Here is a 16,729-nt window from a genome sequence, read left to right as displayed (position 1 = left end):
GGAAAACTAAAAATTACAGTGCAAACAAAAACAAAACAGCATTCAGCTGTTTCGTAAATGCAGAAACTGTCGTCTGTCAGGGTGAAATTAAATACAGTTCTTAATGCAAATTAACGATGTCGTCTGTCTAGGGTATAATGCTGCCTACTACAGGGGTGATTTATAACAGACTCGACTACTACAGCAGAAACTCATAAAAATACAGACTATAATAAGAGAGACTCCAAAGACTCCGATATTTTTCATAGGGTGTCCGAATAGCACATAAATAACATAAACAACATAAACATAAGTTCGATTAGTACTGACATAACTCACATATGTCCATTAGGGTTATGACTTTTTGACATTTTTCCTCAAAAATGATTTCCTGTAGAAGGGATGAATGAACTTTTGCCTATTAATCACTATGCTATCGTTTACTCCATTGAAATATAAAAAAAGTTCACGCACAAATCGATTTTAAAAAATAATTTTTTGAAAAAATATATGAAATGAAAAAAAAATTTTTTTCAAAAAATTATTTTTTGTTGCACGAATGAATAAATATAAGCCTACTAATAACTATAATAACGTTTATTTCATTCAAATATTAAAAAGTCGCGAAAAAAGTCACTTTGAAAAAATTTCAAATTTTTTGTTTTTTGTTAAAAAATTATATTTTTGAATAAAAGCGTTTACGACATTTTTAAGATTCTCAGAATTGAAGAAAAATAGTGAGAAGTTATTTCATGTGGCTCTAAAGTTTATTTTCAATTATATATCTGTTTTCATTGACTTCAAAAAAATGTCCATAATTTTGATAAATTCACATTTTAAAATCATTTTGTGCGTGAGGTTTTTTCACCGAATCACCTTTTAATTAAGATTTTATGTAATCTTATGGCAAATCTCATCACGCTATGATACAGGGATACGAGGTTGTAAAAAAGTCATAACCCTAATGTCCATATTTATATTAGGCGATTTTCTTTGCGGCAATTGTCAGTTTGAAGGCGAGAGAGGCTAACCCTTTGCCTCTCAACACCCTCTCTCACCAACAAACTGATAAATGAAAAACATGATAAAGAAACTCTTGCAGAAGAACCTCTACAGGATCAACTTGTAGAAAGTCCGACTTGTATATAAGGCCGACTTTCATAGGAGCTCATAGTATATCCGACTACTAAAGAAGAGGTTTATAACAGTTTCCACCACAACAGCAGGAGCTCATACAAAGTAGTAGTAATAGTTCCGACAAGTAGAGCAGAAGTTTATAGGGTGTCCGAATAGCACAGAAGATTTACTACGGTGGGTAATGAACTCCTGCTAAAAAACCTATCAGGATTATGTTATAGAACGAGGCTCACCGATAGTATACTGAAAGAAAATATGGTGCCGGTCTCGGTATGAGGCTATAAAAAGCACTTATAGGAGGTCGGACTAATACAGGAGTATAGAAGGGCGTCAGAAGACTTCGATATTTCAGGATAAGTTAATAAGAGGTCTGACCAACTGTAGAATCAATATTTTAATATTGGAGGAACTCTTAAGCACCCGGACAAGAATAAGCGATATTGATTATTCGATAGGAAAAATTCTTAAGGTGTACCACTAGCACGAAAGGAATTCATAAGTGGTCTAACAATCCAAATAGTCCAGTAAAAGTTATCGACTAATTTGACTACTATACTCGTAGAAGTAGTTCTTTAAAGGTTCGATTAGCGCAGGAAAATCTCTAAGGAGGTCAGTGTAGCGCAAAAGGAGCCCATAAGAGATTCGATAAATACGGAAGAAGCTCATAGGGCAGCGTCAGGCACCATACCTTTCTATTGCATACTTTACGGGGTGTCATTGTGTGAGTGCGTGCTTTTTCAAAGGGTAGAATTGTGTGTATGGAGAGAGCAACGGTAAATGAGCGCACACGGGCGCCTAATTGCCTGACCTGTTCATAGGGTACCCCACTACATCGGTAGGAAAATATAAGAAGATCGAAAAGTACAGGAGGTTCGATTTAGAATAATACTAAGAAGTACTGCAGGAACACACAATAGATTAGGTTTCAAATCTGACTTGGACAGTAATAACACGTTAGAGATACGACATGTATGGCCAAAGTTCAATAGACTTCCGACTACTGCAGGAGGATCGAAAATGACAAATACCGATGAAGTTGTACAGATTTGTGTACACTGAGGTGGCAGCCGCTGGCCAGAACAAGGGTGTTGTGTGGTTCCAGGTCAATCCGGTATCGATTAACCCGCCGCCGAGGAAGGAACAAGAAACCCAAGCCCCATAGAGTGAAACGGGTAGTTCACCAAGGTGAGGTGATATCACCGGAACTATTTAACCGCAACTTCGCCTATATTCCGACCCCTCCCGGCGTATGTGGATGATTGCACGATTTTGGCGTCAGGTACCTTACCCGATGAAATTTGTGAAAGGTTTAACACCTTGATCGAATTAACCACAATTTTTCGCGTGAGGAATATTCTAATATCAGCCACTAAATCAACGGCCACTCTTTTCACCACATGAATGACAGAGGCGAGAACAGAGTTGAATATCATGGTCGACCCCGACCAAAAACTACACTAAAATTCTACGGGGTAGCATTCGACATGCCACAGCTATCTGCGACAAGCTGAGATGTAGGAACAAGGTCCTCAAGCCTCTAGCAGGCAGCACTTGAGGTGCAGATAAAGAAACCTTGTTGACAATATATAACGCGATAGGTCGGTCAATTTGGTCCGCGAATATAAATGCAAACATATTCAAACTTGTCAGAATACCGCCTCAGAACTGCCACAGGGTACCTCCTCATGTCTTCAATGGACAATCTACATGAGGAGACAAAGATTCTTCCAGTACAGCTCGGGTGTTACCTTGAGAGCCATCCTTATCAACATATGGCGGATAGAATTCATATAGGGCAAGGATTGATGATACCTTACAATACCTTACAAGTTTCCAGTCATTCCTAGAACTGGAAATAGACCCAGAGCTATATTGTTACGACAACAACAACAATCGATGAAAGTGCCCACACTTCCGGATGTAATCGAATGTTTTGTTCAAACTTTTCACATAGTAATATTTATTTCTAATGTATCTACAGTTCGATGATGGAGTATGTGGGTCACCTCTTCTTATAATTTAATTTAAAACCAGTAAGGAAAGGATCAAAGTCGGGCGGGGCCGACTATATGATACCCTACACCACTGTGAATATGTAAAATATAAATCGGAGCTATATCCAGATCTAAACCGATTTTGATATAATTTGGCACATTTATTTCCAGACCGAATTCAGTCACACATTCCAAATTTCATCGAAATCGGAAATATATAGCGTGTTTGGTACAGAAAATACGTGAAATCGGCCGAAAATGTATATGGGAGCTATATCCAAATCTGAACCGATTTCGATATAATTTGGCACATTTATTTCTAGACTGAATTCAGTCACACATTCCAAATTTCATCGAAATCGGAAATATATAGCGTGTTTGGTACAGAAAATACGTGAAATCGGCCGAAAATATATATGGGAGCTATATCCAAATCTGAACCGATTTCTATATAATTTGGCACACTTATTTCTATATTAAATTCAGTCAAACATTCCAAATTTCATTAAAATCGGACGTATATAGCGTGATTGTACATCGCATACGTGTAATCGGGCGAACATATATATGGGAGCTTAATCCAAATCTGAACCGATTTCGATATAATTTGGCACATTTATTTTTAGACCAAATTCAGTCACACATTCCAAATTTCATCGAAATCGGACATATATAGCGTGTGTGTTACAGAAAATACGTGAAATCGGCCGAAAATATATATGGGGGCTATACCAAAACTAGGACCGATATAGCCCATCTTCGAACTTGATCTTCCGACGGCTAAAAAAATGGTACTCCCCAATTTTCAGCGAAATCGGTCAACAAATGCGACCTGTATGTTGCGAACGGACGGACGGACGGACGGACGGACGGACATGCATAAATCGACTCAGAAAGTGATTCTATGTATATCCCTAGAAGGAACTATGGGTCTATCTCGCTTCCTTTTGTATGTTACATACAAATGCACTAACACATAATACCCCTTACCACATAGTGGTGTAGGGTATAAAAATATGTCTTACGGCAAGTTGAAATTTTTACCACTGTAAAAGCTTATACGTGTAAAAGCTCATAATGACAACTAACTTCACACATCGCATTAGTTACTCCAAAATCGAGATTATATACATACATATGTCCCCACAACATCCCCGAAATGTCAATGAGTGCACGTTGTTTCATATTGGCTCAATGTTATAAACCTACTTTTATCGCGAACGGCGTGTCTTACGACTTTTTCATGTATGAAATATTCAGGAAATGTAATCCGGCATTACATGAGAGAATTCGCCACCGCCAAAAATTATAATGTTCTGGTCAGGGATTTAACCGATCTTTTGAGTACAAAGTGGACGTGCTTACCACTGCATCATGGTGGCTCCCGCATCGCGATTAAAACGGTATATTTTTGAGTAGTAAAGAATACTTCTAGAATAAGGAAGCCGAATATTCCGAAACACACCGTACTGATATATTTTATTTAAAGACTTTTCAGGGAAAGAGAATTTTGTTCTTGGCTTTTGTTCATTAGAAGAAGTCCGAAATTTGCAATAAAATGCGACTCTTAAAATACTGGGATCTTAAGTTGTAATCTGTACTCCAAATTAAAAAAATGTAGAAACTTGGCAAATGTCATTAGTTGAAGAATTACTTCGTTTCAGATCAATAATCGACGAACCAAATAATAGAAAACATTAAAACTGATTTTATTTGAAAGTAACAAAAGATTCGCAAAACCCTTCTATTTAATTTTTACCCTAATAACATAATTTCTCTTACTTACAGTCAATCCATACTTCTAAATTTTCATCCAAACTCTTGATTTCTGTATAATCACTACTCGTTAAGTTTATTGAGAACCAATCATTTCGTATATAATATCTTCCTCCAACTTCTAGAGCAAATCCCTACCTCAAAATCTACCCATTTACTAATAAACTAACGAATTTGTCCTTACAGACGGTAGTGCTCTGCCAAAACATGATCGCCTGTCACAAGGATAATAACTTTCCAGAGGCCAAGACATTCCATCCTGAGCGATGGATAGACAAGGAGGGCAATTTCGGTGTTAACATTGAAAGTTCAACAATTGTGGTGCCCTTTGGCATTGGAAAGAGGACCTGTCCGGGTAAACGATTTGTGGAAATGGAAATTGTGCTGTTGTTGGCCAAGGTTCGTACGGTTTAATAACAGTTGTTTAAAAAAATCACGTATAATAATTTTCTTCTTTCATTTCAGCTTCTGCTTGCCTTTGATATTAAATTCACAAAGCCGTTGGAAACGGAATTTGAGTTTTTATTAGCGCCTAAAACTCCACTAAGTTTAATACTTCGTGATCGTGTGTTTTAGTCTGCCGCCGTAGGAAAACACACACACAATACCACCACCATACACAACGCGCGTACGGGCAAACAACTAAAAGTATTCTTCTCTATTTTATTCTACTGAGGATTTATTTATTTCTTTTTTAAGAGTTACCAGATTGTTTTTTTTATTTTTAATTTAAGTCAACCGAAAACTAAAAAAAATCGCCACAACAAACGCACAAACTTTAAGTTTAACCTAAAATTGTAGTATAGCATAATTTTGTGATTGTAAATTGTGATGATGTTGTGGCGATTTTTTTGCTGTTTAAAATTATTCATTCCACGTCGAGTGCAATCATATTTTTATTTTATAATTTTTTGGTCAATTCTTAGTTTGTAAGTAGCAGCATTTTTGTGTGAGAGTAACGAAAGACTGTATAACGATATGCAATTAAATGTTATTTATTAAAAAAAAACAAAAACGAAAAGTAAATATTATTTTAAACATTATAAAATAAAACAAAGACAAGAAAGAACATTTAGCTGTAATAACTTCATAATAAAAGAAGAAACTATATAAACGAAAGTGTTTTTGTATTATAGCAACTCGTAAAGACATTCGTTCTGATAGACAATAATTATCATGCAAAATTGTGTTTCTGTTTTTAGCTTTTGAACTTGGTTTTCATCGAAACGGTGTTAATAGTCAGTCTATTTAGACTATGCTGGATTTAACAAATCCAGTCGATTTAAGTTGTAATTTTCATACCATATCTGTCAAATAAATCGAGATAATGCACTTAACAGGCTTTTAAGATTTTCAGTTTTAAATGGGCATAACATCTTATTTTAAATTAATATTTTTTTTAAAGGGGCGACTAATATCTTTCGAACTAACGATATTTTTTAAAAGCTGTTAACAAATACAGGTATGTCACAGAAACCAATTCCGATCGAAAGTGGAATTGATTCCGTATTTAGCTTCTTCAGAAAACGAAAAACGAAGAATTTTTCGGAATGAAACCACTTTTGATTTTGCAAACGGAATTGTGTTTTTATTTTGTTTAAATCTGCCTCTTTAAAACACTCTAAAAACACTTAGAAATAATTGAAATGTTGTTTTATTAACAAATTTACATTTAATTTCGCATTTAAAATAAATAATTAAGTTTTTTGACTTCACAAAATCGATCGGAATCTAAAGAAGCTAAGACAAAAACGATCGAAATGAAATTTCGGAATTGCAAAAATTCCGATCGGAATCTGTGACATGCCTGATAGTTAAGTTATAGTGGTTGAAGTGCAAAAAAAGCATTCAAAACGGGAAAATGCTTTTCCTCGTGCTCTAGGCTTCGTAGAAGATATCAAAGAGAATAACTTATTTCTTATTTATTAATATTTATTTGCAATCAATATGTTTTTCAATCAATTTGGTTAATGATGGTGACAGGAACAATGTACAGGAAATATCTTCTTCTAATACCGTAGTCGGGTAAAACTTTTCCGTGCTGCTGCTCTCACACATGCCAAATTCTAACATAAATGTTTCGTTTTTGAATAGTTTCATGTAATCTTGGGGATTTTGTGGAGACTTCGGCATTGTTTCGCACTTAAGCCTTCGTAGATGACGTTACATTTTATTAAAAGTTACCAATTGAGCTGAATCTTTATTGTTTTGGCACTCTGAATTAAACACCGTCCAAACCCTGTTTGCCTGAAGCGTTGGCTTTGCAACTTCATTTCTAATTTTTCGTTTTAGATCCAACTCCTCTTTTACCTGCTCCTGGGTTCCTTGATTATTGTGATCATTATCTTCTTTGCGCCGCATACAAATATTTTTTTCTACAGTCACTTGCACTGATGCCTTGCAATTTTTCTGATAGCAAACGTATCTTTTAATATTTTCTTTAGTGGTTTTATTAAAGCATTGACTTTTTCCAACAAAAAGTTGGTTTTCTTCGGTTAAATACAATAGAACACATCCCTTTGGGCACCTTCAATATACACGAAATCTAATGAACTCGACATCTTTTCACTTTAAGCACTAAATCACTAATGACGATTTTTTTACAACTCAGCTTCAATTCTAATTTCTTCTTTAAAAAATCGTTTTGGGAGTTATGTCCGGGCACCTTCTACGCCGTTGTTGCTCCACCAGCATCGCCAAATAGTCTAACAACAAATCGGCAACAACCAGCATCGTCCAATAATAGTGATACTTGCTTTGATCCACCAGCATCGCCAAATAGTCTAACAAATCGGAAACAACCAGCAACGACCACAGTATCGTCAAATGATAGTGATACTGGCTTTGCTCCACCAGCATCACCAAATAGTCTAACAACAAATCGGCAACAAATTCCAACAAAAAAGTATGTATTGTTATGTATATCTACCTTATATATAGGTATCTATAGATATCATATATCTTTAAAATAATTTTATTTACACAAATTACAAATAAATTATTAAATTTATTATTTATTAAAAAAATCTTCTTTATGATTTCAATTCATTGGCTCTGAGATTATTTTGAAATAAAATATATAAAAGTTTAATGATCATGTTCAAGCATGTATCACTTACCAGTAAATATTATCTTGGGAACCGATTTTTCACCCAAAATTGATCATTCGCCTGTTCATTGGTTTCTACAATTTCGACGCAAGCATCAAATCGACGTTCTAACCAGGCCATTACTCTAGTACTTGGTGTACGAATACACCTTCTTCGTAAAAGGTAGAAAAATCTTTCAATTTTGTAATGTCTGGTCAACTGCCTTAGCACGATGTCTCCATGCATTTCAAGCATTATTTTCAACGACTGTATTATTGTATTAATACACTTTTCATTATCATCAAATTTTGTGGGAAATAGCATTTCCAAATTTAACCATTTGAACTCTCCCTGATAGGTAAGATTTTATCCACTTCACAAACATATTGGAAAATCCCATTAGATGTATCTTTTGGAGTAATAAATTGTGGTTAACTTTATCGAATGCCTTACTAAAGTCAGTATATATGCAATCTGTCTGATAGCGACATCTGAAAGCTTCGTTAACAGTGGTAGTAAGTTCCAAAAGGTTTGTGACAGTAGATCGATTCTTTCGGAACCCGTGCTGATAATTTGACAAAATAGATGAAACCTGAAAAGATAGTGAATCTGTTACTATTTTTTCAAACAATTTTGGAATCGCATTCAACTTGGCTATGCCTCTGTAATTAGATACTTCTGATCTATTTCCTGATTTGAATAATGGAACAATAAAAGATTCCTTCCACATTGGAGGGAAGTATCCTGTTGACATAGATTTATTAAATAGTATGTATAATGGAAAAGCAAGATTATCTGCACAGTATTTTAGAATACATGCAGGGACTCCATCCGGTCCAGGGGTAGTATTATTTTTCAAACTTTTTATGTTTTTTAGTATTGTTGTGACGTTTAATAAAGGAAGGCTTATTGAAGAAGACTCAGGTATTGTACATGGGTATTGGAAATCATAAATGTGCGACTTATCAGAATAAGTTGATTTAAAAAATGATGCAAATGCGTTTGATATACCAATATCATCATCGGCAGAAACCGAACCGTATTTTACAATCTTGGGGAACACTTTAGACCGACGCTTGTCGTTAATGAAACTATAAAATGATTTGGGATTAGATACCAATTGATTTTTTATTTTATTTATATGCATATTATATAGCTGTCTGTTTAAGGTAGTGTATTTTGATCTTGCAATGGAGTAATTTGCAAAATCTGAAAGATTACCACTTCTTTTGAACTTTTTATATAGTTTGTTCTTTTTGTTTTTTGCTTTTGACAATGAAGCAGAATTCCATGGGGGTCCAGTATTTATTACTATTTTTCTTTTGGGAACAGATTGTGGTAAACCACTTTCTAAGATAGAATAAAACTTTTTTAACATTTCGTCTAAGGAATTTAATGATTGTAGTGAAGTCCAGTCGACAGAGCTCAGATATGAATTTAGCTTATTGTAATCTGTACGGGAGAAGCAGTAGATATTATTTTTTGTATTAACGGATGTGGATTTATTACAGTCAAACGGCAAGGGAAATTGTAAAGTTAATGTGGGATGATATTTATCTTCGGGGCAGACAAGAGGATTACATGGGAAGAGTAAGATGTCGGAGGGATGGCTCATAAATACTAGATCAAGCAATTTACCGTAGTTATTGTAAACATTATTAATTTGTGATAGACCAATGCTGAGTAAAAGGTTAATGCTTTGGTTTATACGTTCGCAAGTTGTATGTGGAAGAAGTTCATTACTATCAGAACTTTGAGACCACTTTATTTCAGGCAAATTAAAATCTCCAAGAGTTACAAGAACATCATTCGGTTTGGCTGTTTGAAATGCATGAATAATAGATGAAGTATGCTTCAAATATACATCAACACTTGAAAAAGGCGGTATATACGAGCACGTGATATACATTGATAACATTCCCAAGCGGATTTTTACTGCAATAATTTCAATATCTAATGATAAAGGAAAGTCTATCTCTTCTGTCGGGAATTTCGAAGCTACAGCTATTAAAACACCGCCACCTCTATTTTTACCACAATCTTTTCGATCACGTCTGAATATTTGAAATTGATTACAAAAAAGTTCAGTATCATATACACCGTTATGAAGCCATGTTTCTGTGAATGCAATAACATCATAACTAAAATCAAAGCTATCTATAAATAAGGATGATAATTTAGTGTTTAATCCTCTTACATTTTGGTATGCGATGTTTATATTGTTAGCAGAATTTAAAGATAATTTGTTTGTAGAAGGTAACATATCTAGTTTTTTGATGGATTTTTTGGTAGACGTACAATGTCTGTTTTAGGTTCATCTTTGTAAATGTATTCGGTTATGATTGCTTTATGATTGCCTTTTCAGGCCAAAATGATAGATTAATAATTGTTTCATATACATCCTCAGGAACTATAATTTGGAATGAAGTCTTGCGTCTCCTTTGAGCGTATTTAAATTTAACGACATTAATTTCAATGTTAGCTTTAAGTTTGGCCATAATATAAGCACTTATATCATCAGTAGTCGTTTCAGCAGCAAATCGAGCAGCGAAAACAATTTAATGAATTTGGTCATAATGCCAACAAATTCGATTGTCGGCGACAAATTGTCTCTCGTTTATAATCCATCATACGAAAAGAATCGTATGCATCACCTTTTGTTGGTGCAGTATGAACGAACATATTCAAAATCTATGTTGCGTATATTGCAATTATGGAAGTTAATTGATAACTGTACGTCAAATCCACAAAGCTTTCTTCGCCTGGTTCCTTGTACTCCAGGTAGGTTAACATCACCCCTTACACCATCTTCAAGAGATGCCGTAAATTTCGATAGCTGTCTTCGCCATCACTTTCTGATGCTGTGTATATGGTGCCAAGCATGTAATTCAATTCAAATTCAATTCAAATATTGTCCAATCAGCGAACAACCCGTTTAAAAGTGATGCATACTGCATTACTTTTGTGTCAAGCATGTAATTAAATTCAAATATTGCCCAATCCGCGAACAACTCGGTTAAAATGGATGCATACTGCATTGATTTTGTGTCACGGAATGTTACACGCAACGCGGCGAAATTTAGCACACACATTTTATTTATTTCACTATGCCTCTCAAAAAATCTGCAGAGAGCAGCTGTAGTGGATGGTGAAAACCCCATTGGACACACTGGGTGCCACCTTTCCACCGTCGCAATTGCAGGTATAGTTGCGCAATCCTGTACGCTCCCCTCCCAGATAGAGCCTTGATTATCAAGACATTTTCTCCTTTTCTGAACAGTTTGGGCCATGTCCCATCCTATACAATATCTCCTGCGCCATTTTTGTTTGATGTTGTTCGTGATGTGTTTAGAAACTAAAAGAAATTGTCATGAATTCATTTACGAATTCACCAAAAGAACTTTGGAATTTCATTGACTTAAAGGACCTGAAGGACACACTATCAGTTTTGAATGACAGTCAACGAAATAAATAAAAAAACCAAAACGTTAAAACTAAGAAAATATTACTTTTTTACTTTCAGGAAAAACCGAGAATATTTTCGTCTCGAACCTTTGATAATCCGCGATTGGGTCATGGAAGGCGAAATGAAAATTCCAAGTCCACCAATGTATTCATTGCCATAAATTCATTCGGAATTTGATGGTCATGTTTGTGGATACATCCGCATTAGCGATGTCGTAATTCACGAAGAAAGCATAAAAAAGCACAAATTATGAAAAACCCTACACGAAAACGGATTTCCAAATACGAATCAAGCGAGTCCGGGCGATGTTTGCGACATGTATAATATTCCTTACTCGCCTATGTTGTACCACTTACACCGAACGGAAGGAGGGCCTTATTGTAAGCCGCATAAAATCGCAAGGATGACAAGAAGGTGTACTAAACACTCGCTAGAATTAAGAAATACACCAACTAAAGCACAGATAAATAAAAGCAAAATAAAATTGAAAAATAAAAAAAGAACAGACCGAGGAAGAATCTTTAACATTCTTATTATGAATCGGGAAGCTGTTAATGAGTACTTTCATAATATTAAAAAAAAACGATAAAATTTGTAAATTTAGCGTAATATAATCAATGTTTTTATATATATTAAAAATTATTTTTTACAAATATTTTCTAAATATACTTAAACTTTTAAAAAAATTTCCAAATATGTCCACATCCAAATCAAATTTGAAAGATAGCAGGGGGTCTGTACTAATAAATTCAGAATGCAAATCGTGTTCAAAATTGCCACAGTTAAAATAAAGTGGATTTTAATTTTGTTCTTCAAAATAGTCAGGCTTAATCCCATAGTCGTTGTTTTAATATTTTATTAAAACAACTTTAATTTATTAGTGGGAAAAAAATTGGCGATGTTTACCAAGGGGTAAGGCAGGTCTCGCCACAGATCTTCATCAGTTCCCTTATTTCTTGTTTTTCAACAAGAAACTTTTTATACCCAAGTGTCAATTGCTAGCTCAAATAGATACGTGCGCAAAGAAACACTCTGATCGAGAATTTGCTGTAGTATGCAATACCAACAAATTAGTTATGTGCTTTTTCGTCGAGAATCGACGAACGCATAGCAGTGGGAAAAATTTGGATTTGTTTGCAAGTGAAGTTGCTAGAGTTTAGGTAGTGTCAAAGAAATTCTCGATCAGAGTGTTTCTTTGCGCACGTATCTATTTGAGCTAGCAATTGACACTTGGGTATAAAAAGTTTCTTGTTGAAAAACAAGAAATAAGGGAACTGATGAAGATCTGTGGCGAGATCTGAAACTATAGTATTCCCTGCCTTACCCCTTGGTAAACATCGCCAATTTTTTTTCCCACTAATAAATTAAAGTTGTTTTAATAAAATATTGAAACAACGACTATGGGATTAAGCCTGACTATTTTGAAAAACAAAATAGAAGTCGTCATCCCAAACAAAAAACGCCAACCCTCCTAAAGTGGATTTTTCTATTTTAAGATGGGAGAATTTTTGGTAAATACCTGTTGTGACTGCACGTAGTATCCAATTGAAATAGAACGGTAATACCCACATCTATCAACCGATTTTCCTTAAAATTCACATTTAAGGGTTTCAGAGTGTAGAAAACAAGTATGTATATTTTTTTGAAAATACTAGTTCAATTTTTTGTCATAGCCCCCACATAAAAGCACCGTCCGATTTAAGATATTTTGTGGATTTTAGCGACACTTTATGATCGATTCGGCTGAAATTTGGTATTTTGACCTCTTGGATGATATGAATCCTTCGTACCAAAAATTATTAACATAGGTCAATGTTTAAATTTAGACCCCACACAACGGGACCAGTTTTTGGTCAATTTGGTCGATAAAACGTAAGAATTGCTGTTTGTACACATTTATTATAAATAATAATTAATCTCAATACAAAATGGAAGTTGAAACAGTTTTGGCTAGAAAATTTGGATTTGGGACCATTGTGGGATGGTCCGACGTATTTAAAGAACTTCTCAAAAAGATATGAGATCTTCAAAACATACAGTTTAATATTAAAAACTATCAGTTTTGTTTGTTTGTCGTTTGGTTGTTGGTGCTTTACTAGGCCGGGGGATTTGAAAACCTTAATGGGCCCTTCGGGCTTCCGATTCCTGGGATTGAACTGAGCAAAAAAGTCTACTGGACCATATGTCTACGATGAAAATCGAGCCTCCTGACTTTAAGTTTTTTATCTACGTTTTTTTGACATCTTGGCATATATATACCAGCCAAACCATTGAGATTTTCGAGCCTACACAAGTACAAAATTGTTGCCAAGGCAGTAATTAAGAACTCTCTAATATATCGCAAAAGCATTGGAACGCTTTTTCAGGCAGTTTTGGTCTTGATAAGTTGCAAACTTTTTGGAAAATGTCGATAAATGGCACTGTGCGACAAAAGTTGACCAGAAAAATATTCAAACGTTCTGATGCAAACTTCCATCGTGTTGGGATCGATGGAGAATGATAATGTCTTTAGTTCGTTTGGGTCACTTCGTTTTATTTTTTATAACGGTAAAAGTAGTGAAAATCTGGGTTTCTTATATTTTCAAATTTAAACGGGCATATCTTATTTTTTCCACAACTGATTTCTTTTGATCCTTCTTCCTTTTAAAGGGGTGAATAATATATTTTGAATAAGCTATTATTGTTTTAAATCGCTTAACAAATCGCTATGTTATTGTGGTTTAAGTCTGAAAAAGCCCACAAGAAACCTATAATTGAATTTCTCATAATTTTCAAAAATATAATGTTTTTTTGTTTTGTTCAATATCACTGTGTGTAATTTTTTGAGTCATGTTTTATTAACCATTTTTGTAGTTGGTTGTTTGCTTCAAATTTGATCGGTTTGATAGCTGCAGACCAAAACCCGAGAAAAATTTTTAAAAGAAATTTAACATTGATGTTGTATTTGTTTCGGCTGAAGGTCATTAAAAATCAGTGTTTTTTATTTTAAATTTTGTTCTCTTTATTCATCCAATATTTCGATTGTCGTCGACAATCATCTTCAGGGATCTGTTGCAAAAACACAATATATTATAAAAAGATAAACATACTAGTATAACACAAACATTACATTATTTTAGGAGAAAAAACGTCTATCCGAATTTAACGTCAAAGCTAAACTAAGTTTTCTTTCGGCTGTGCTTATGAACTAGATTCCTGTAAATGTGTGCACAGTGGTCCGTATCACTTTTGTAATTCATTCTTTTGTCGTTGGGTGTATTTATGATATGTAGCATCTCTAGTGTGTAACGTCTCTTGTAGTTATTTTCTTGAGCTAAAATGTCGACTTCTTTAAAATTGGGCTTGTGTCCTGTCAGTGTGCAATGTGCTGCTAATGCCGTCTTTTGTTCAAGGGGTTTGTCTGATTTTTGATCCGACTTATGTCCGGAAAGTCTAGTTTTAAGTTTTGTTTTTGTCGTACCAACATATACCTTTTGGCATACGTTGGTTTCGTCACCGTTACAAGCTATCTTATAAACTACATTGCACTTATCTTCTTTTTTTATCTTAGATTTTGTTTTGCTAAACATCTTGTTAACATTATAATTGGTTCTTAAAGCTAGTTGATATTTGTCTTTATTATAAATGTCCGAACAACAATATCTTTCCGAAAAACCGGGGATATACGTTATAGATTTGTATGACTTTTTGTTTTCTTCTCTTATTGCTGATTTACGATTATTTTTAGCGTGTTTTAGTAACTCTTCTACAGTTTTTTGTGGGAATTCATTTTTCGCTAAAATCGTTTTTATCTTTAATTCGTTATTTAAGTGAAATTGCTCGTCACTTATACTGAAAATCCTGTTGATGAAATTCATAGCTGTATTCACCTTCACTCTTCTGGGATGCTTTGAATAAAAGTTTATCAATCGTCCGGACGCTGCTGGTTTTTGGTACCAATCTAACTTAAGTTCACTGCCTTGTCGTATTATAATTGCATCTAGGTATGGTAGCTTATTATGTTGTTCTATTTCATGTGTAAACTGGATGTTCTTGTCGAATGAGTTCAAAATCTGCAATGTGTTTTCGATTTCAGTTTTCTTAATTATGCAAAATATATCGTCCACGTACTTAGTTAATAGCCTCGGCTTCGTCGTCATCTTTTCAATAGAAGCGTCCAATAATTCTTCCATTACTACGTCAGCAATAATCGGTGACGCTGGCGATCCCATTGGAAGTCCTTTTCGCTGCTCGTACACTTTGTCTTCAAATATGAAATATCTAGAATCTTTAATGCAAAGACCCAGTATTTCTATAAATAAGTCTTTAGGTATTCTTGTGTGGTCCTTAAGTATATTCCATTTTTCCGTGATGGTCTTTAATGCTAAATTTATTGGTACGCTTGGAAATAACGACACTACGTCAAAGGAAATTAATATTTCGTCTTCGTTGATATTCATATTGTTAATTTTTGCCTTAAAATCCACTGCATCTTTGATATTATATATTGAGTCCTTCGTCAAGTGACGAGCAATTTCACTTAAATAACGAATTAAAGATAAAAACGATTTTAGCGAAAAATGACTTCCCACAAAAAACTATAGAAGAGTTACTAAAACACGCTAAAAATAATCGTAAATCAGCAATAAGAGAAGAAAACAAAAAGTCATACAAATCTATAACGTATATCCCCGGTTTTTCGGAAAGATATTGTTGTTCGGACATTTATAATAAAGACAAATATCAACTAGCTTTAAGAACCAATTATAATGTTAACAAGATGTTTAGCAAAACAAAATCTAAGATAAAAAAAGAAGATAAGTGCAATGTAGTTTATAAGATAGCTTGTAACGGTGACGAAACCAACGTATGCCAAAAGTTATATGTTGGTACGACAAAAACAAAACTTAAAACTAGACTTTCCGGACATAAGTCGGATCAAAAATCAGACAAACCCCTTGAACAAAAGACGGCATTAGCAGCACATTGCACACTGACAGGACACAAGCCCAATTTTAAAGAAGTCGACATTTTAGCTCAAGAAAATAACTACAAGAGACGTTACACACTAGAGATGCTACATATCATAAATACACCCAACGACAAAAGAATGAATTACAAAAGTGATACGGACCACTGTGCACACATTTACAGGAATCTAGTTCATAAGCACAGCCGAAAGAAAACTTAGTTTAGCTTTGACGTTAAATTCGGATAGACGTTTTTTCTCCTAAAATAATGTAATGTTTGTGTTATACTAGTATGTTTATCTTTTTATAATATATTGTGTTTTTGCAACAGATCCCTGA

At 34.4% G+C, this 16,729-nt stretch overlaps 1 protein-coding gene across 5 annotated transcripts in view; it reads left to right on the top strand.

The window, feature by feature from the left end:
• Positions 1-6,000, top strand: part of shd (cytochrome P450 family 24 subfamily A member shade) — a 93,962-nt gene extending 87,962 nt beyond the window's left edge. For all 5 annotated transcript variants that reach the window (XM_073981841.1, XM_073981840.1, XM_073981839.1 and 2 more), the window contains 2 exons: positions 5,073-5,285; positions 5,352-6,000. In XM_073981841.1, coding sequence (XP_073837942.1) covers positions 5,073-5,285; positions 5,352-5,462 — 324 coding nt within the window. In that variant the 3' untranslated portion in view covers positions 5,463-6,000. The remainder of the gene's footprint in view (positions 1-5,072; positions 5,286-5,351) is intronic.
• The last annotated feature ends 10,729 nt before the right edge of the window (positions 6,001-16,729 follow it).

This window comes from Musca autumnalis, unplaced genomic scaffold, assembly GCF_047663935.1.
Source record: "Musca autumnalis isolate F117 unplaced genomic scaffold, ASM4766393v1 scaffold_4, whole genome shotgun sequence".
Lineage (NCBI taxonomy): Eukaryota > Metazoa > Arthropoda > Insecta > Diptera > Muscidae > Musca > Musca autumnalis.
The sequence above is the reverse complement of the archived record's forward strand: the minus strand, read 5'-3'. Positions and strand labels throughout refer to the sequence as shown.